We start from the raw sequence: 20,047 nt of genomic DNA, 5'->3' as shown, positions 1-20,047 counted from the left end.
CTAAAGACTAATCTCTGTACACTTACATTTCAAAGCTGCTTCATATAAATTCATTATGATGTGCGTGCATTTAGACTGATGTTAACCTAAGTTAATACCAGAACTGATCATCATCACATCATTGTAGGGTCTCTTTATAAATATTATTTGCACTGCATTTTTACCAAATGTCTCTTTGTCGAATGTACAAACACTATCCCACTTTATGATATCACCATTTGATTGACGGAATGACACTCGTATTTTACAGATTTACAGGTATTTTACAGGTAGTTTTCTTCGGTTTGCTCGTACATATAATTACCATCCGTACAAAGGAAGTTGGCAGCATGCAAATGCAAACATTCTCCTGAGAAGGGAGGAAGGTTCAATTAAGCTTTTCAACCAAAACACTTTTACAATAGATTTCACACTTTGCCATCTTCACATCACTTGTTAGAACTGAAACAACCATGAATATCTTTAAAAACATTACTAAGCTTTTGTTACAAAGCTTGCAACGACAACCTTCGGTAAATGAAACCAAATCTTTTTACAGGTGCTACATCCTGGCATAAAAAAAGACATCCAATGGTATGGAAGGCAGTGGGAAGTCCTAAAAAATAAGTTTAGTCTCAGTTTTACCATTACAACAGAAAAGGCTTAAATGGATTTGGTTTGTCTACCTTAAACAGCAAGTTTGTAGCCAGGTTTCCAGCAGCCTGTTTAAATTCAGTTTCACACAGTTTTCGCCTCATTATCCTAAATCACAAAAACATTTGTCTTCACCTTTCATGTGATGTTTTAAACAAACATCAACATATAAATGCATTCAGATCACCGTATTCATGTCTGTGACTCACAAACAGAGATGGTAAAAAATGAGACAACGATGCCTGTACTGAGGAGATGAATGGCTGGTGAAAGGAAATACATTGAGGTTAAAGACTTGTGGCTCGTTAGAGGATAAAGAGGAAGTGTGTGCGCAGCATTTAAGATTTTTCATTCATTTAACATCACATTTTCTGAAACAATGAGTAGAGTGGAAAACTGTCATTCCAGTGTTGAAAGTAAAACAAAACAACAGTTCCTCAAAGGTAAAGAGGTTTTAAGTTTTGTATAAACAGTAGGTATGCACTTAGTGTGTTAGTGTTTAGCATCTAAAAGCATTGCAGTTGACTTCTGTTTTCCTGAGAGGGGGGGGGGTGTGTTCTACATTTGGACTGACAGCTCTGTTAGAGAGGGAAGACGGGGGGGCTCCATGGAGTTCCCTCTTACTGTAATGTGGTCCCATCCACCCTAAACACAGAGAGACAGAGAGAGAAATAAGAAATAATATCAAAAATATTAAATGTCTCATTACAGTCCATCTGATACAGAAGCTTTTTTTTTTTTTTAAATAAAGTTACTGTCAACAAAAATGAAAACAAATTACCTGTCAGCAGAAAGATTACATGAATGATTGTTATAATTCCTTCAACGGTGTATTTAGCTAAAACTGAAATCAATGCTTTCAGAGATCAATCCATTCATCAAAACACACAATCACTCTGGCTCAATCTCATGTCCCTTATTTGCACCGAGTGTCCTCCGAATTGTCTCCTCCACTTGCGTCTTAGTCCCGCCCACCAGAGATGCACGGAGGAAACGAAGCCAAGGAGAGAGGACCGAGGAAATCAGCTTTAAGACACGAGACGTTGTTTCCTCGACAGCGTCACATGACGCGACATCAGCTGATCACGTTCAGCTGTCAATCAGCCGAACAGCTGTTTATGTCCACACAAACACGCACTGTATTATTTCTCATTAAACACACACACACTGTATTATTTCTCATCAAATACACACAGTTAGTGTTTAGTCTCTTTAGTTGATAAAAAAAAACACCTGAAGAACAACCTGCAGTCTACTCATAACCAAAAGGACAGTTTCTACTGACTCAAAGATGTAATTTCGAATTGTCTATAATTATTGATTATTATTAAACAGTTTTGACTTAACCTCGCCTGTATTTAGACAACCAACTCTGTATTTTATAAACGGATATTTATGTGTCAGGATACTGAAAATGATTGATTAGAATCTAAATGATGAAACGTTCAGAAGATAAATAAGTGAGGATATAAAACGGACTCCTCTTCGTCAGACTCTTTTTAATCCCAGCTCATCACAGATCGACTCTTTACAAACTCACTGATGTTCATCATCTGTTTAAATGTCCGACGCTCCGTTTAGCGTCTTTTTAATGTCCGTCTTTTCTCAGGTATTAAACTCTGCTCATGTTGAGAAGTTTCACTGAAGTCTGATCCTGTGCAGCGTCCAATCAATGAGTGATATACGAGAAGGGGGCGTGTCTGTCAGTGAAAAGACTTCCGTGAAGTCAGCTCTCAACATGGCAGCTTTGGAACTACTTCCGGTTCGGCCGAGGACCGAGGAGACTGCAAATAAGGTACATGAAATTGACTGCTGGGGCTGTACGATAGAATCTCCATGTGTTCGGAATAGAGAAAGAAATACTTTTTAAATCCAATATCAGCTTCTGAATTACTTTTTTTATGAAATGGATGACGATCACCAAACATGAGCTGACTGGTTTGGTGATCTGATGTCATTCACTCTGACACACTCGGTGGCGTCATGCACCTTGAAACATAAAGAAGGTAGAAAACCTGTGCATACACTCGTGTCAGCATCTTCAATTGGCAAAATTATGTTGGAAAAAAACAGCACACTGCATATTGGCACAATTCTTACACCAAACCTACAAACAGCACTGTTAAGAGTCAGTTTCTTCAGAGGCTCACCCCGATGCCGTAGTCCCATGACTGTCCTTTAGGCTCCCTCGGTTGGACTCCGAGTCGATGACAAACTGTTCCACAGCTCAGACTGTGGCTGCCCTGAACTTTGTCTGCTATGATCCACACCTACAACCCCAAAACAGTAGTGTTTACAACCTCAACGTAGTGTTTCTGCTAATTGTATGTGCAGACACATACATGGAGAAATTTCAATCATTCATTAAAGAAGCAAACTTTCATGTTTGAAGCTCCGAATGCTAAAAATAAATACTGTGAGGACAAAAACCTCAATGTTTTAGACATATGTTAGAAGAAATATGTAGACCGCCAACAGCTGCTCAAGCTCATACTAATCTACCTCGTCTCAGTGTGATGACCACATAAATCTTGAAAAGCAACCATAGAGGCAGCACGCACAAAAAAACACTAAGAACATATATGAATATGAAACTATGACATCTACAGCTATGCTTACTTAAATACAGACAGTAACAAACTGTGACTATAAGTTCAACATAGTAGGGCTGAATTCCTGGTACTGACCTGGTCCAGAGGTCCTACAGAGACCTTACGCACATTGTTAGAGATGTGTTCCCAGGAGGAGCCCTGAGGGTAGCTTGGGGTTACACCCTGCCGGTACCACAGGTTACCTGGGCAACAGAAAAATCGAAATCTCTCCACCAGCAAACATTGATATCAAGACTCTACCCAATAATATAAGGGTTTTGTTAAATGTGAGCAATAAAAACGAATCAAAACGCTTTACTGTTTTCATCTACGGTGTAGACAGAAGTCCTCCCGACAGACACCTGCTTCAGCTTCTGTTTGGATGGAGAGGGGATGTGGTACCAGCAGTCTCCTGCAGAGGGAGACACACAGAACTCTGAATATTGTTTGGTGGTATTGGAGGCTGAAAAGTTTTGGTTTTGTACCTTGGATCATTCGAAAGCAAACTTGAAGTTGCTAGACCCACTGACCTGCCGGGTTTTGTGAAGAGACTGATCCTCTGTAGAAGGCAGAACCGTCTCTGGCGATGGCCCAAACCTGGCTGGCTGCCCCTATCGAGACAGACTTGAAAGGCTGGTCAGTTCCCACATGGAGCCATGAGGATCCCTGAAAGACCAACAAGAGGATGTTAGAGCAATTGAATCTCACAAGCTTCTTGACATTCCTCTTTTTTTGACTCCACTGGTAGAATCATTGCATTTTTTATCTGTTTACAGGATTAGTGCACTCTAACTTGTCCTGAAAAGACAAGTTAAAGGTAAGGTTTCCATCGTGTCCAAAACAAGGATAATGTAATGTTAAAGTTCTGAACAGAAGCAATGATAAAAGTGTCAGTGGGTGTTTGTGCGTAACTCATCAAATACAGGTAAACCTGTTCATGACAGTCTTATTGTGACTCACAGCAGGGGTCAGAGCGGTGACTCCCAGTCTGCACAGGACGTCTCCCTTGTTGCTGATCGCCCACAGAGGAACCACATCCACACTGCTCTGAGCTGCACACGGCAGGATGGCCACGTCACTCAATGGTATTGGGGGGATTTCTTGCCAGGGTCCTGTTGTGGCCAGTTTGCACTTTCTGTGTAGGAGGAAAGCACAAATCTGACAGCTGACTTTCTCTTTGCAGAAAGAATCATTCAGGAGTTAGAGATGTGCTTAAATGATGGCTATGCTAACACCTGGCACGTTCTCCTCATCTTGTGTTGACACTTTATTTTTAAACCTAAACAATCACATAAACAAAAAATGCAAATGTCAAGTGCAGATACAGACCTCTCTGTACCTGCTAAACAAATAGATTGGAAATACTAATAAGCCAGTGTTGCTTTTTATAGTACCTGGCCCATCGCCTGCGACGCACAAAGTCCTTCATCGTTTTATAGCCGTGATATGACCTGCGGGAAGAGAAGAGGAAGAGAAAAGAGGAAAAAATAACAGGCAATATATGAATAATAATAATACATTTTATTTGAAGTTGCTTTTCAAAACTCTCAAGGTCACTTAGAAAGCAAAAATTCAAAACAATACATCAGTAAAATTATCATTAAAAACACAAATGTACAGGATGTAGAGGATTTATCAGACCAGAGGGAGAAGGATCAGACCGAATATGCCAGTTAAAAAAAAATGCATTTTGAGATGTGATTTAAAAATGTGAGTTCTAAAGGTGGCGGGCAGAGTGACTGAAGGCTCTGGACAGGCGTGGAGGTGGTGCAGTGAGTAGAGTGGAAGAAGAAGACCTGAGAGTGCGGGTGGGTGTGCTGATGTGCAGGAGGTGAACTAACTGACACAGCGGGTCCTTCTGAGGAGAGGAAATATGAAACCTACGCTGGAAAATCTGCAGCATATTGCCAGCCCTCTTTGTCTGTCCCTCCAGAGACACTGTAGTCGATGGCCCAGTCAGACACCTGGAAAAAACACGTGTGGGGGTTGAAACACACATTTCAATTCTATTTGAGCTAGAAACCTTGACAGGTTCATTTATAAAACAATCATTCAAGGTTTTGAAACAGGCGATAATAGAGGGATGGTAGCCTGTCACAGTGTGTGTGTTATCACTCTATTCCCATGGGAACTGGACAGGCTGATTGGTTGTGTGTGTGTGTGTGTGTGTTTGTGTGTGTGTCTATACTTACCCACGTCCACTGCGGAGAGGGAGGTTTTGTATTTGTTTTCGTGCACTCATGTAGTCCTGATGCATCGCTCCACATGTAGCGGTCTGTCGGTAGCCCTCTAAAATAAATCAAACAGACTTTAGATAAGAGGTGAGGTATATTCCAAGTTGTTAGTACATGTGAAGCAGCAGCCTTCAAATCTAAGACGAGCTGTCCTTGTCTACAAATCTGAACAAATCACACACAATAGAAATGTATTTGCTGGCAGTATGGCTCAGCCGGTAACGTGTGCTTCTTAAAAACATCACAACAAATGTTTCACCAGCAATTACTTCTTACAAACCCAATCCAGGTACATTTCATAGATGCCATCTTTGAAGAACAAACATTGACTCTTGACTTGAATCTCAGCGCTGCCTGAAGTGAGTACACTACCTGTTGGTGTAGCCGGTGACGGGGTTCCACCTGTGGTTCTCATAGATGTAGACGCTCTTCACATCCACTTGTGTGTAAATGTTATCTGTGCTGCTGGCCAGTCCCTGGAAGAAGCCTCCTCCATAGCCCCCCGTGTAGATCCAGGCTGTGTGGTCAAAGCCGATCCCCCACACGATGCCAACACTGTTACACTCGATTATACGGAGGTGACCTCCAACCTGCCGCCAGAACCTGAAAAAGGGAGACGTTTTTCATACAAGATTATTCAGTAAGAAAAGAAAAAACTGCTGCAAATATAAATGAGTGAAAATAAAATGATGACTACACACTTATCTATCATCACATCAGATTATTTGTTATTCTTACATCTGATCGCAGGGTGTGGGGTAAGGCATTGCCTCCAGGGCAGGCGAGGGCTCACTGACAAAGATGTCCCCTTTACAGGTAATAGACCAGATGGCCTGTTTGGAGGGGGGACCCTGGATCCCCCTGGAGTCACAGCATGACACGCTCAACAATGCCAGCTTGAGATTGTAATGGAGGGAAAGCGGACAGAGTTGGTTGTAGAGGGAGAGAGAGTGAGAGAGAGAGACAAGTGAGACACAATTAGACATAATCGAAAGAAGACAACCTTAGAAATGTGTGCATGTCACACATCGGGGCAAATCACAAGATGCTGGAAGCAGTTTTTTCAAATAAAAATAAAAGGTGCAAAGTACAGCATTCGTACCCAGTCGTGCATCTCCAGCTCTGTAGCTGCAGCCACTCTGATTGGCCACCTCTGTTTGGTCCGCTCAGGAGTGTAGATGGCAAAAGTGTGTTTGTAGTCATTTAGTATAGGAACCAGGATGGTGACCTCGTTGATGAAGGCATGCAGGTACTAGAGAGGGCAACAACAGAGAGAGGAGAAAAGGGAAAGAGGATATAAAATATGATGTTAATAGAGGAAGAAAAATAAGAGAACATCAGTAGCAGCAATGATTCATTTTATTACCAAAGGTATAAATTGTTCATCTGTTGGCTTCATGACAATCTGATTTTGTCACTGAACATTTAGTTTTAGTCATACAAACACACAGACACCTGGCCATCACCTTCTTCTCCTCATAGAAGTTGTAATAGATGAAAAGGATGCCGTCCTTGTTGCCCTCTGGTCCTGAGAACTGCTCCAAGGCAAAATGCACATCCATCCACTTGTGTGGCTTCCAGTCTCTCCACCACTGCATGGTTCCCTTCTTTATCCACACTGACTGCATTGTGGCGAGTGTTGTGATTTATGAAAATAAAGAAAGAAGAAAATTACCATTCAAAGACAGGGACCGGACGAAGTGTCATAGAACAAATAAACTAAAATAGTATACATGCTGAATCCCAATCCTCCTAACACTGGGCCCAAGTACTTAGTTTAGTCCTGCAGATGACTGCTACTCCTGTTTTTTTTTTTTTTTGGTAAAATAGTAAAATAGTATATTGCTGAAGGTGCAGAGAAAGAAGCCCATTTTCTGAACAATCACATAAAAAAATCCTATTCACAATATTTTTCAGTTTTCTGCAGGTACTGAGAAGTCAAATATTTATTGACATAAAAAGTGTCATGTTTCAAATGATGACGCAGTAAGTTCAAACCTGGAGTCATTTGATTGTCTAGATTAGGGTTTGAACCTCTAAACGTTGTGTCTTTATACTGATGGCCCACTCCTGAGTTAAGGGCATTCCAGTACTAGGATAGGGTCAGGTGGTTGGAAATGGTATCAGGCTTTCATTGACCTGTTCTATGGCTTGTTCATAATGTCGGAAATTATCCATCTCTCTTTTGGTCCTCTCATTGAGTTGCTCAAAGATTTGTCTCTTCCAGGCTGCCGTCTGTGCCGGGGTGATGGACAGACTCATGGACTGGACTGACTGGACCAATACTGGGAAGGATAGAGAGAGAAAAAAAAATCAGTGATGGAAACAACATGAACAGACTTTTATGATCCCATAGATCAGAGATTATTATTAAGCTCTTCCTTACCTGCAGAAATGTGTTAAACTTTAGAGCACTGGCTCTGTATTAAGCTGTAAGGTTAAAGAGAAAAGATAAATACATTTCACTTACAGGAAGCGTTCATGGAGCTGTTGAACCAGCTGAGTTGGGAGTGACTGTCCACAGAGCACCCTCCTCCACTGACCCACGCCCACAGAGGGTGCTCATCCGCTCCGTACGGGTCCTCCATGGCCAGGGTATATGTGGCCACTGACGACAAGCTGCAGGTGTCAGCTGAGTCCAGTACCGCTCCAGTCTGAGCCGGCTGTCCCTGCGCCTCTTCCAGGTCCACATTACTCCACTGAGGGTCAAGAGGAGCTCCAGCCTGGCTTAAGGAAACAGCTAAAGCATCAGAGGGGGCTTTGACCTCCCCATCTTCAGCAATAGTCTCCTCCTCTAGAACAGCTGGAGCCACAGAGCCGCCCTCTTTGGAGAGCTTTCCTGTTTCTCTGTCAGAGACAAGTTCAGAGATGAAACTGTCGCTGGTGACTTTGGGGATGCGTGGTTTGGGGGTCTCTGTATGTTGGTCTGAGGGGGCGTCCACGAAGGACTCTGGGGAAGTGGAGGTGACGAGGCAGTTGGCTCCGTCTGTAGATGCTTTGTCTACATCCGATTCCACATCGCTCGATGCTGTCTGAACCTGGACCTCACCACAGAAGTAGCATCCAGCACTGTGAGGAGGAGGAAGAGGAACAGGATTCATTTATCATTTGTTGCCCTGCAGATATTCTAACATTGTATATATGGGGACATAATAGTAAGTAGTGGGATATACTGTATCTGTACCCGTCCAAGTAGCTGCTGACAGATTCTTTGAAAAGAATGATGAAATCATAATGTGTTTCCATGACTAATCCTTTTTTGATAATTGTAATCTTAATGCCAGTAAGTGACAGAACAATGAACATTTTCTGTTTTTTACATTTTTGCTTTCTTATTTTACACTAAGACTCAGCTTGTACTTGGAGGTGTTTAATAAATGTTTTCAAAATCCAGTCCAAATGTATTGTTTACCTTTCCAAACATGCTTGAAAGTTACACTTGGCACCAGGATACTATAGGATACTTGCCACCGGATATTTCCCGCCCGCCCCTTTTACCATATTGGGAATGCTACAGTCTGTCCGAGGGCAGCTTGTGCTTGCTATAACGTGCCAAAAGGCTTGGATCAGAGGGGGGCTTGGGACCGAGCATTTCATGCAGCTATTGCTACTGCTAACAGGAGGGGGTAGAAGAAGCCGCGTTTCCGCAGACTTTTAATTTCTGCACATAGATGAGCCTAAAGATGCACAAGATACCTGGAAAACACACTAAAGAGCATCCGAGACTCTTAAAAGTGCAGAATCAAAAAGCCTTCCTCTAGGCGTTTCATGGTAACTTTTATGTCAGGTGCCTACTCCCTCAATCTGTCTTTATCATTGTCAGTGTCTGTATACGTCTGTGACTTCGAAAGCTTTGCCACCTCTGCAGGCTGCTTGCGCTCGCACTGGATTGAGATCGGTCTCCGTCTCGGGGGACGTTTATGGCCCTCCAGGTTTTTCCGCTGAGTTCGCTAGAGGTCACACCTTGTCGGAAGCACACCGCCCGGTCCTCATAGCTGATTGCCAACACCTACAACAGAAGTAGGTTCACTTATCGCATCATGTCGATTTGCCATGACTTGACTCTTATTGCTGTTTATCAATGCTGCTTGATACAATACCATAAAACTTCAATTAACAGCCCAGGCTTTTAATTACATGATGTTGAAGTACAACTTTGTTCCTTGCAGCGTTTTCTCTATGTTATTGATCTGAAAAGTAGTTCAACACTAAACACAACAGCAGGCTGGTAAAAGGGACTGGCCTCCAATTGAGATGGGCTTTTATTCGAAGTTTTACGGTATATCTTAAAAGTTATCTGGGAGATGTAATGTATATTTACCTGATCATTGAGTCCGACATTGATCATGATCATTTCTCCAACCATGCTGATCCAGCCGGACCCACAGGGGTTGTGGGAGTTCACGCCTCGTCTGAACCACACCTGACAAAGCCGGAGAGTGTGGTGAAAAATGATCACTAATAACGTCATTCTGCTCAAACACTAAGTCAACAGTTCACCCACACAAGTTTTGTGTTTGTTATTGCTAAATGCACAAAACTCTGACCGCCCCAACAAAGCTAAGCTATCACTGCTTTGTTAGAATAGTGCTTTATATGTTTATTTCACTTTTTACAGAGCTGAAAATTGATGAATTTAAAGTCAGGTTGGTGCACGACTGCTTTCTCTTAGTTAATTCTAAGCCATTCAGACGGTTGGATTTTTTTAACTTATTTATTCATTGAAACACAAAACTGCTGAAGCCAAGTTACACAAACAGTTATGTCAATACCAAAAGATGTTGTATAATTGTATAACTTGATAAATAATATTAGATTATTTTTTTACACGTTTTCAGCAGTATTTCAATCATAGTTTTTATTTCTTTCAGTTAATGTTGGACGTTTTTCTTACTTTATTGTCCTTGGTTAAAGCCCAAAGAACACTGACTCCCACAGCTGCATGAATGGCTCCGACATCCGGACTAGGAGAGTTCACCACAGTCCAGGAGGTACCTGACGTGCAGACAATATTATTTTCAATGCAGACAATCATAGTCAAACCACATGTTTTCCACCTTTGGTTAGTCAATGTACCTCTTGGGCAGTCTCTTCCGATGCCCTCCCTGACTATGAGTTGCCCCTCCCACAGCACGGCCCAGACCAGATCCCCAGGGCCACAGCTGATCTGGACCACCTCACCGGGGACAAGCACCTCCTCCCACGAAGATCCCTCAGGATTGTGATGACAGATTCCTTCCCTGAACCAAACCTGGATAGAGAGACAAGAGAGTTAAGCCTTGTTCACACTTGCACAAAAGAAATACTCCTAAAGTTTATAGGCTGGATTGCATGTCTGAATGCAAACAACCAAATTGGAGAGTTTCTCCTGCCAGCGCCCTGGTGTTTTTTCAGAATAAAGTCTGAGGGAGCTGATGTGAGAACGCAGCAGGATATAATCAGAGGAATTCAACTTGTGATCAGGGGTGTTGATGTTTATTCCCTGAGGTCACATGACCTGTACATACTTTCTGTTCGCCACTATAACTTGCTCATCTCTTGGATATTATGATTTTGTTATACTAGACATGGCATTGATGTACAGACAAACATTGTCATAATAGAATCACACAGCAAACTCTGTTGTTTACAAAGGCATAGCATGTGTGAACACAATCACATTAACTAAAAAAAAACAACTGGTTGGCCTATTGAATGGAAGGTAAAACAGCTCATAAAAGTTCTATTAAGCCGTACCTTGCCCTGCAGGGACACGGCCCACAGTGACAGCCGGCCTCTGGGCTCCTCGCTGATCTCCCAGCCTCCACAGCTGATGTCGCTGAAGGGATCCGGTAGAGTCGTCTGCTGTGTGGGGATCTGTCGACACACAGCGGGGCACGTGAACATAATGAACGCTTACACTTAGTCTTTTTATACAGCGCTGTTCAGTCACAAGGCAATTCACAGTGCTTACAGACATAAAAACAGAAATACATTAAAACAAAGCTTAAGGAAAGAATGCAGAGCAAAAGAAAGATTGTACATCATTAAAAGAGAAAAGAATGTAAAAATACTCTATAAAGAAAACACTATTAAAAAGTATTAAGAAATTAACAATGTGTTGCAGTAAGGCAGAAAGTATATGTCTCGTGTAAAGCCTGAGTGAATAATAAAGTTTTAAGGCCTGATTTAAAAGAGCTGAGTGTGACAGCAGTCCTCAGGTGTGCAGGTTCCACGGGTGAGGAGCGTAGTAACTAAAAGCTGCTTCCCCTTGTTAGCTTCTGACTCTTTGAACACTGAGAAAAGCTCTTCCTGAGGACCTGAGCGGTCTGGATGTTTTATATTCTACAAGTAGATCTGACATGTATTTAGGGCCAAGACCATTCAGTGCTTTATAGACCAGTCGTAGGATTTTAAAGTTGATCCTTAGACACTCAGGCAGCCAGTGCAGTGATTGAAGCACAGTGTAATGTGCTCCATCCTCTTTGTGTTGGTGAGGACTCAGGAACTCAAACACACAGACCCACATATAGACTAGTACACACCTTAGCCCAGGTGTCCATGGCTTTGTACCTCCTGTAGCGAAGCCATCGTCTCCTTCGAACACAGGAGTTCCACTTCTTGTCTTTGGTGTAGGTAGCTGGAAAATCGATGGCATAGTTCCAACCCTGAAGACACAAACTCCTCAGTAAAAAAAAAGAAAAAAAAAAGGAGGAAGTTCATTAAAGTAACAAGTTGCAGCAAAATGAAATGATAAACCCTCACCTCTTTCTCTGTGGGCTCCCCCTCGAAGTTTTCATCCACATACCAGTCGCCCTCCCACTCCCAGCTGCTGGAGGGGAGTATGAAACTGTCTAGAGGCTGATGTTGCAAACCTGTGACGTCACTCCACTGCCAGCGGTCGCTTAGCAACAATCGCTCTGAGAAGCCATCAACAGGGTTCCATCGCTGACAGACAGAAAGACAAAGTACGGTAGTCACTTCGAGCCTACACTTCACATTATTTAGAGGAGAAATGGTGCAACATGTTTCATAGGAGGCATGAAACTTATTTTGTTTTTGTTACATTTGAGTTTCACATTGACAAGTTCACCAAGTCTGCCTGGAAATGTGTTCAATGTGCTTCTTCTTATTATTAGCTTGTTAAACACCAGCTGACAGTGTGTTAAAGTTAGCAACAGAGGAAATAGACCTCCGCTGTATGAAGATGTAACACTCACACTTTAGTCTATTCACATCTAAGGTGGAAGCTTTAGCAGGTTTTTTTTAAAAAGAGATCATGTACATAAAAACGTCTTTTAAACATAGATTTTGCCAATAGAAATGTATTGTGTCAGATTTGTCTTATAGCTTATTTACATCTGCAGTCCTCTGCAATTCATAATTTTGACAATGAAAGAAATTAAGTATTTTCTCCTAATAAAAAGATTAAGACCTGTTGATAACAGACCCCCTGATTGGAGGAAGAGACAAACCTGGTTCTCATAGGTCTCCTCCTGGTAGCGGACCGGCAGGTCAGAAGCATGGACGTTCAGGTAGATGTTGTTGTCACAGGCGATGCCCCAGCAGCACTGCTGAGCTGCCGTCACACGCTTGAACTCCATCTGGGCATCTCGACACTGCTCCCACTGCTGCCCTGCCGTTGAAAGGCTGTAGACCCGCCCGTACACATCCACCGCCCATAGCAGGGAGACGGGCATGGCTGCACTGGACCCTTAGGAACAGGAGGACAGGAAGAGGGTGGATCTAGACAATATAGCCTTCATTTAGTTTCTCCCTGCCATTTAAAGACATCATTTGAAAGGGTTAGTTTTCAGCATCTTACTACTGATGAAATTCATGATTAATACACAATTTTATAGCTGCTACACTAGTACACCAACTTAAATGATTCAAAATGTCATGTAAATCATTTTGTACATTTTGAAAAGTTATTTAATCCTGTCTTGAATCCAAAACTAAATTCAGTAAATGTTTAAGACAACATAAAAACAGACTAAACGAAAGGGGTCATATGAGGCAAAAAAAACCCAGGCTGAAAAATAACTTTTTAAATCCTCATTTTTAAAGGAATGTGTGCACTTTATGTTAGTGTGATCATTTCACCTGAACAAGCAAAACAGGGATCAAAGCCTCACAATCAATGCAGAAAAGCCCACTAAGAGCAGAGCTATACACAGTAATTAAGATCATGCGTTGAGATGGTACAAATCCGTTTGTACAACAGTTTCAATATTGACCTAAACATCCCGAAACAAATCACAACATCACGGACTAGATTACATGTCAGACTATACACAATGCAAGCCCTACGTTTTGTCAGTGCTCTCCATTTCACAACACTGCGTAACCCCTGGAGGTTCTGATGCTAATAGGCGTATCCTCTGTCACCAACATCAACTATAGCCTTGTGTAGCCTACTGTCAGCATTTAGCACTATGCAATCAATATTTTAAAAAAGCTTCGGTTAATGGGTGATTTACTGCAGGTGAGAATGAAAGAAGACAAAAGTACATTGTAGAGTAAAACCAGCTTTAAGCTTGAACAGCAACACAGTATCAGCTTGTTTTTGGTGCAGGCTTAGAGGCTTAGCACTCTAGAAATAGAAAATGAACAGAGTTCAAATACACCAACCTGGGGTTTCCTCTCATGAAGCGTCAATAAAAAAGCGCAGATATGACGTCACCGCTGCTCCTTCAGCGCGCTGAAATGAATGAAGAGTAGTTAAAGCATGAAGGCTCCGGGTCGGTACGACACTCTGCTATGCCCTTTGATATTTACAGCATTAATTCCCCCCCGCGAGAAACCGGAAGAGCTGCTGTTTCTTTGTTCCTATTGGCTGGCTCAGCGGCAGCAGGTTTCTTTAACATTTAATCCTCCAGCAGAGGCCGCTGCTGCGTCATACTTCACAGCGGACACTGAAGCAAGTAGTGGACAGTCAGTCATCCTTTACAGCACATATACTTGTAACGCACTACATTATAGAGGAACACTTTGCACATTTAATTGACTAGCATCATCTAGTTACACATGTTCTGTTCATGTTTTTACAATTTTAAATAACAGACCAGCATCTCTTTCCTTATCAGAGAGACTAAGCGAAAGCTAAACAGTAGTGTATCGTCATAGTATAACATAGTTACAATCCTAATAAGGTTCCCCTTGTGTAAAAAGCCCTGAGATAAGGAGAACCTAAGGGAAGTACATAGAAACTCACTATGTCTGAGACATGTCCATGTTTATGGAGAAACCAAAAGGGCAGGGTTAGAGATAGTCTAGTCCCAGCAAACTACACCTGTAGAGCTGTTGGAAATGATAAGCACGTCAAATGATAATCAAGTAGGATCACACTTCTAAGACACAGCAAGAACCAGAGAATCTCTTATAGTGAGACAATGAGTTGAGCACAGACAGCTGCAACTCAAGGGAATACATGCGCTTAACACATCTGGTCCAAATCAGAGCCAGTCACACACCTGACACTGCACTGAAAAGACCAACTGTGATCTCCCTCACAGAAAATAATTCACGGCCTGTTATGTATCAACACCGTTTCAAAAAGAGGAATATTGATGAATATTGATTAGGCGCCCTTAACAGTATTTCTTTAAGTTCCTTTTTAGTGGTATTTTACAGTTCGCACACTTAAAAAACATCAATATTTTGTAGATATCTCCCAGTTGTCTAATAGTATTTGCACGTTGTAAATAAAGTTGTATGGCAATGATTAAAAATAGGCCTTAATCTTTATCTCAGAGTATGAAAACAACCTGTAATAGCAGTATGATGAAAGGAGAGAGCACAAAAAAAACACTCATTATGCTAATTTTGACTTAACCATGTTTTATTCGGAAAAAAGACTACACTGGTCAACACAGTGGCAGGATACTCTGTAGAAGGCAGATTAATTATGTTTGTATGTTGGGTCCACTTACACACTTTACATCAGCGAGTCTGTCAGGGTAAAAAAAACAAACACTTCAATCAGTTTCTCTTCATACATTTATATTCTGTAAAGAAAACACGGGCAAAGAGAAATGCATTTTTCTCACAAAACACTTAATACTTGAGCAGATTTCAAACAATGACCCACTTTATTTCTTTATATGCTGCAAATGGCTACATGTAAGGTATATTTTAATTTGCATTAACTGTGCAATGCTCGCAGAATCTACACTTAACAGTAAAGCCATTAGAAGCGAAAAATAATCCCTTCTTTAAAACGTTGTTCTGCTCTTTAAAATACACATCAGCTGTCAAATCAGAAGCAACAAGGGGTTGTGACATCTGTCGTATTTCATTGGACACTACACAGAATTGACTCCTGTATACAAATCTTATTTAAATATTGCAAACTAACAGACTGAATATAAATAGCCTTGTCATATTAAAACATCACATACTGTTTTGCCTTCACTCAAATGACAAACTTTTTTCCCCCCTAACAAATCACTCTCCCTTCACTCTCACAACTTTTTTTTTTATCACAATTCCTTTAAAAAAAAAAAACAGTCAATAAAAATAGAAATAACATCAGATTTTTTTTTCGTCGGAAAGTCAGGAAAACAGTCTTGGTGCCCGTCTTCATCCTCAGCATCAGTGTTTCTTCACTATCCTTAAGATCTCTTCATTCTGCATTAAAACACTGCAGACTTCAGGACAACAAACCCTCTCAACAGGACAGTTCACCCCAAAATGAAGATTCAGGTTTTATCTCATCAGCATGGGATTAAAAGCTCAGAACACATAACACAATATCCCATATGGGAGCAGATAGACTTCGAATTTATCAATTAATAACAAATATAATGTACATTAAATTTAGTTAGCACAGTAGAAAAAACTATTACACAACTTCAAACAAATGAATAGAGCAAAAAGCTGTATGTGTTCTGGATAATCTGTTTTGTGAAGACAAAGTGGGGTCAAAAGTCAAAAAAGTTTGACTAAGGGTTACCACTGCAATCAGCCCATATACTTGTATTTAAGCTGTGTGTCAAAATGCAAAATGCAGTTTATAACTGCACAACAGTTCATGCAAAACATTCACCTCAGATTATTAAAACAAGTCTTTGTTCATTTTAATTTATTTGCCTTGAATCCCCTTTTTGGTTATGGTAACGGTTTTGAGATTTTTTAACCTAATGTTAGGATTAAAAGACTGGGTTTGTTTTTTACACTTCCACTTCCAATTAGCATGTCTACTAGTTTGGATTATTCCCTGATGTTTAGAGTGATAATCCTTTCGATTTTCATGAAATCAAACCCTAATCCTAAATAAAAAATAAATAATCTAATACTAAATGAGAAGCATGTTTTAGCATTAGACATTTAATATGGCAACACTCATTAGCTACCTCTCCTAATGCTTAAGGAGTTTTTGCGGTAGTGACTGAGCCAACTCTTTCACATGCTGGATGGTGATTGGCTACTTATACATGATGACTAACGGTATATACAGATAAAGAGACTTCTTTTCAGTCTTATTAGTCAGATTTTTCATTATCAGAGCTGTTTGAACTTACATGTAATGTATGTCAGACATTTCTTTCTTCTTCTGCTCTGCACTATAAGCACCCCATACAAACACAAGGTGGCTGTTTTGTGAACTTTAACATTATGTAATTAGACAAATTCTGAATTTTCATTTTGGGATGGATTGGTCTCATTTACTTTAACACAAAACATTTGCTTTGTACAAGGAAAAAACGTTCAGAGTTCTTGTGTTTCATTTGTTCATTAAGAAATATTTCCCTGCTGTGATAAATGTTAAATACACTTGTGCAATAAAACAATGGATCCAGATAATAGGGCAGTATGGTAGGCTACTGAGAGAGGCTAGCATGCAGGCCGGTGAGATTTCAGGTTGGGGTGATATCTGGTGTGCCAGGAGGGTCCCCTGTTTTTGACTCTCATGAAGGCTTGTCTGCTGTGATAATCCTCCTACTGGATGTTAAATGGCTGGTGCTGATCTGTCATTCGTGACGGTTGGTCTCAGCTTGACTGTGGCAAACGGATTCCCTCCTCTGCAAGGAGAAAATTGGAAAATAACCCAATTTCATAATCTGGTCATTAAAGAAACTTTGAGTGATGAAATCTGTGAGTTTTTGTTAGTTGTGTTAGATCACTCACCCCAGAAAGGGAGCCTTTGCAGTCCCATTGACTAAAGACACCTGTAGTCAAAAAATATATAAGAAGAAACCCTTTGAGATGCAGCAGACAAACTGAAATAACACACAACACATTAAACACACACACACCACCAGAATCACCAGAAATCCACACCCTGCCTCCAGCTGAGGGGAAAGTCAGTGTTACCAGACTGGTTTGATCAGATTTCCCATCAGCACAGTGCAGTGAAGATTTGACATGTAGTTTAGCTTCAACCTCAGACCTCAGCCAGTTAGGAATCTAGACAATCTAGAAAGGCTGGTGAAAGACGCACTCCTTTTTTTCTTACCTGAGGATGACGACAATGTTATCACTTCTACTGAGTCAAGTGGGCATAGCGACGATAAAGTTGAAGAACATAAATCTCAGGTATGAGCCCTGAGGCCTTATATGGCACATACTTGATTATGTGCCATATTAGCCCTTGTTATGTAAGGCTAAAAAAATACATTAGAGGAATTAAATTTGACTCTGTAGTTAACCCTTCATCGGTCAAGTGACTATTTTTAGTAATTTTGATACACATTACATATGGCCACCCTTCTGCACCTCAATAAGGTCGAGAAGCATGTGATCCTCACTCAGCTAATCAGAAGAGATCATCCTACATCACTGATCCTGCTATTGTGGCATTTGAAACAGATATGGTAACTTTGTCAATGTTTATTTTTCTAAATGAAATTAAAAAAAGTTTCTTTTTTTTTAACAGAAATAAAGTTCAGTTATGTCCCCCATTAACACTCTGAGGTTGAATTTTTGAATTTCAAAGTATTTCAATGAGTGCCCTATAAAGGGATGAAGAGGCTTTTATCTTTGATGAGATTTCTAAAGGTAACGTAAACCTATTATTCTTTCAGATGTCAGTTTATCAGTTAAAAAACTTTTAATGTATGGTCTTCACTGCACTCTTTCCAATAAAATATATGCATCAGCCAGATCGTTCATTAGAGAGCAAACAACTTGGGATTTTTTATTCCCTGGTTTTAGTCTTTCAGGAAATACCTCCCTGTGATCAATACTGCACTTCCTTTAACAAACTTTTCAATTACAAACTCAAACTAAAAACTCATCATACATAACACCTCAATATTTCTTAACTTGAGCTTTTGTTGTTTTCAAAACAGACAATTATTTACAGCAATAGAAAAAATACAAAAGAAATCAATGCTAACTAAATAAGAAATATAAAAAAAAAAGTATTACAAAAAGATTTTTTCTTTGTAAAAGTACAGTACAACATTCAAGCTAAGCTCTAAACTTAAGACAAAAATGGACCAATATTGGTCTTTTACAGCTTTTCAAATATGTATTAATTCAGAAACCAGAAAGGAATAATGGACTTTATTGCTGCCTGAGAGACTTAACGCAGGGGGAAATAGTCCATACAACTGACAAGGTGAAAGTCCACCTTTGCCCCACAGTTACAATAACAAACCTGAAAAGCACAGTCAGCATTCTGCACCCTAAAAACAAAACAAAGGAGGGGCAAGAACAAGTGTATTTAAGTTTTTGTCCATGCTAAAAGGTTGTATTTTTTAAAAGAATTTAAAATGAGAAGACTAATTAGTTGAAAGCAGACTGCCATAGAGAGAAGGTGTGTTCCTCATCATGTTTTATTTCATGGTTAAACCCTGAGGCAGCAGATACAGAGGACACTGAGTACAGAGAGCGGAGGAGAAGCTGATGATGAGGGAGAAAGGAGCGTGTCCGGGCTTGCCTGCTGGACAGCTACTAGTTCATTCTCAATAAGCTGACACAGAGCAGGAAATGAAAATGGTACCTGTACCTTCTTGTCCTTTATTTCTCCGCTGTAACTATCAGTCATCCCCCCCTCTTGAATCCTGAACAAAATAAAGCTGGGAGCATTTTCAGACTAATTATTTGCATTATTTAACGCTTTTCCTCTGCATAAGTGTTTTAAACATTGTTGAACTTGGGAAAAAAAGTGTCCTGTAGCGTGATAACATTTCCTTATTGGTAGTTATAATTAAGATAAATATAGTGCATTTCCTTGAATGGGTAGGAGGAATTGAGGTGTGTTCCTGGCACGCTGCTTTAAGGGAGTGGAGGTGACAATGATGCAGAGAGGAGATGTTGATAAGAAGTGATCAGTTGGAATAAAATACAACATCAGTGACTTCATTTTGAGGTTTGGACGTAGACCAACTGATGAAGCAATAAAGATATCAGTGCAGGAAAGGTAAAATCTTTTCTGAGTGCTAGCCAAATCCAAGCTCCAGACACTCAAATATAGCAGCCACAAGTCTGTAGCCAAACAGGAAATTATTAATCGGCTAATACCAACTGTAATAGTCTGCCATTGTGACTTAAACTGTGCCAAAAACCAAAAAAACCTCAATTAAATCATCAATGAAATTGTAGCTGTACAAAGCCATACAATTTCAGATTATTGTCAAAATGGCTATCAAATCCCACCTA

The 20,047-nt window shown here is 40.6% G+C and overlaps 2 protein-coding genes across 4 annotated transcripts in view; both read right to left on the bottom strand.

Moving 5' to 3' along the window:
• Positions 1–39: 39 nt before the first annotated feature.
• Positions 40–14,258, bottom strand: tecpr1a (tectonin beta-propeller repeat containing 1a). Of its 3 annotated transcripts, none has more exons than XM_079333519.1 (24): positions 14,072–14,258; positions 12,913–13,214; positions 12,203–12,385; positions 11,983–12,105; positions 11,195–11,314; positions 10,535–10,709; positions 10,353–10,453; positions 9,780–9,881; positions 9,319–9,467; positions 7,929–8,527; positions 7,598–7,743; positions 6,925–7,080; positions 6,561–6,710; positions 6,197–6,354; positions 5,831–6,061; positions 5,417–5,513; positions 5,109–5,188; positions 4,619–4,675; positions 4,185–4,359; positions 3,755–3,890; positions 3,544–3,636; positions 3,321–3,427; positions 2,784–2,903; positions 40–1,278 (listed from the first exon to the last, which is right to left on the bottom strand). In XM_079333519.1, the coding sequence occupies exons 2-24, from the start codon at positions 13,135–13,137 to the stop codon at positions 1,192–1,194; spliced, it is 3,570 nt and encodes a 1,189-aa protein (XP_079189645.1). In that variant the 5' UTR covers positions 13,138–13,214; positions 14,072–14,258; the 3' UTR covers positions 40–1,191. The 3 variants fall into 3 exon arrangements, with proteins under 3 accessions (XP_079189645.1, XP_079189646.1, XP_079189647.1); XM_079333520.1 differs by having other exon boundaries at positions 12,913–13,183; XM_079333521.1 differs by having other exon boundaries at positions 12,913–13,151.
• A 1,002-nt stretch (positions 14,259–15,260) lies between these two features.
• The window catches only part of baiap2l1a (BAR/IMD domain containing adaptor protein 2 like 1a), a 31,351-nt gene continuing 26,564 nt past the window's right edge, over positions 15,261–20,047 (bottom strand). The window contains exons 13-14 of the mRNA XM_079372770.1: positions 17,570–17,610; positions 15,261–17,463 (exon numbers count right to left, since the gene is read on the bottom strand). Of these exons, the coding sequence (XP_079228896.1) occupies positions 17,391–17,463; positions 17,570–17,610 (114 nt within the window). The 3' untranslated portion in view covers positions 15,261–17,390. The remainder of the gene's footprint in view (positions 17,464–17,569; positions 17,611–20,047) is intronic.

The sequence above is a fragment of the Symphodus melops genome (genome assembly GCF_947650265.1).
Source record: "Symphodus melops genome assembly, chromosome: 21".
Lineage (NCBI taxonomy): Eukaryota > Metazoa > Chordata > Actinopteri > Labriformes > Labridae > Symphodus > Symphodus melops.
The sequence above is the reverse complement of the archived record's forward strand: the minus strand, read 5'-3'. Positions and strand labels throughout refer to the sequence as shown.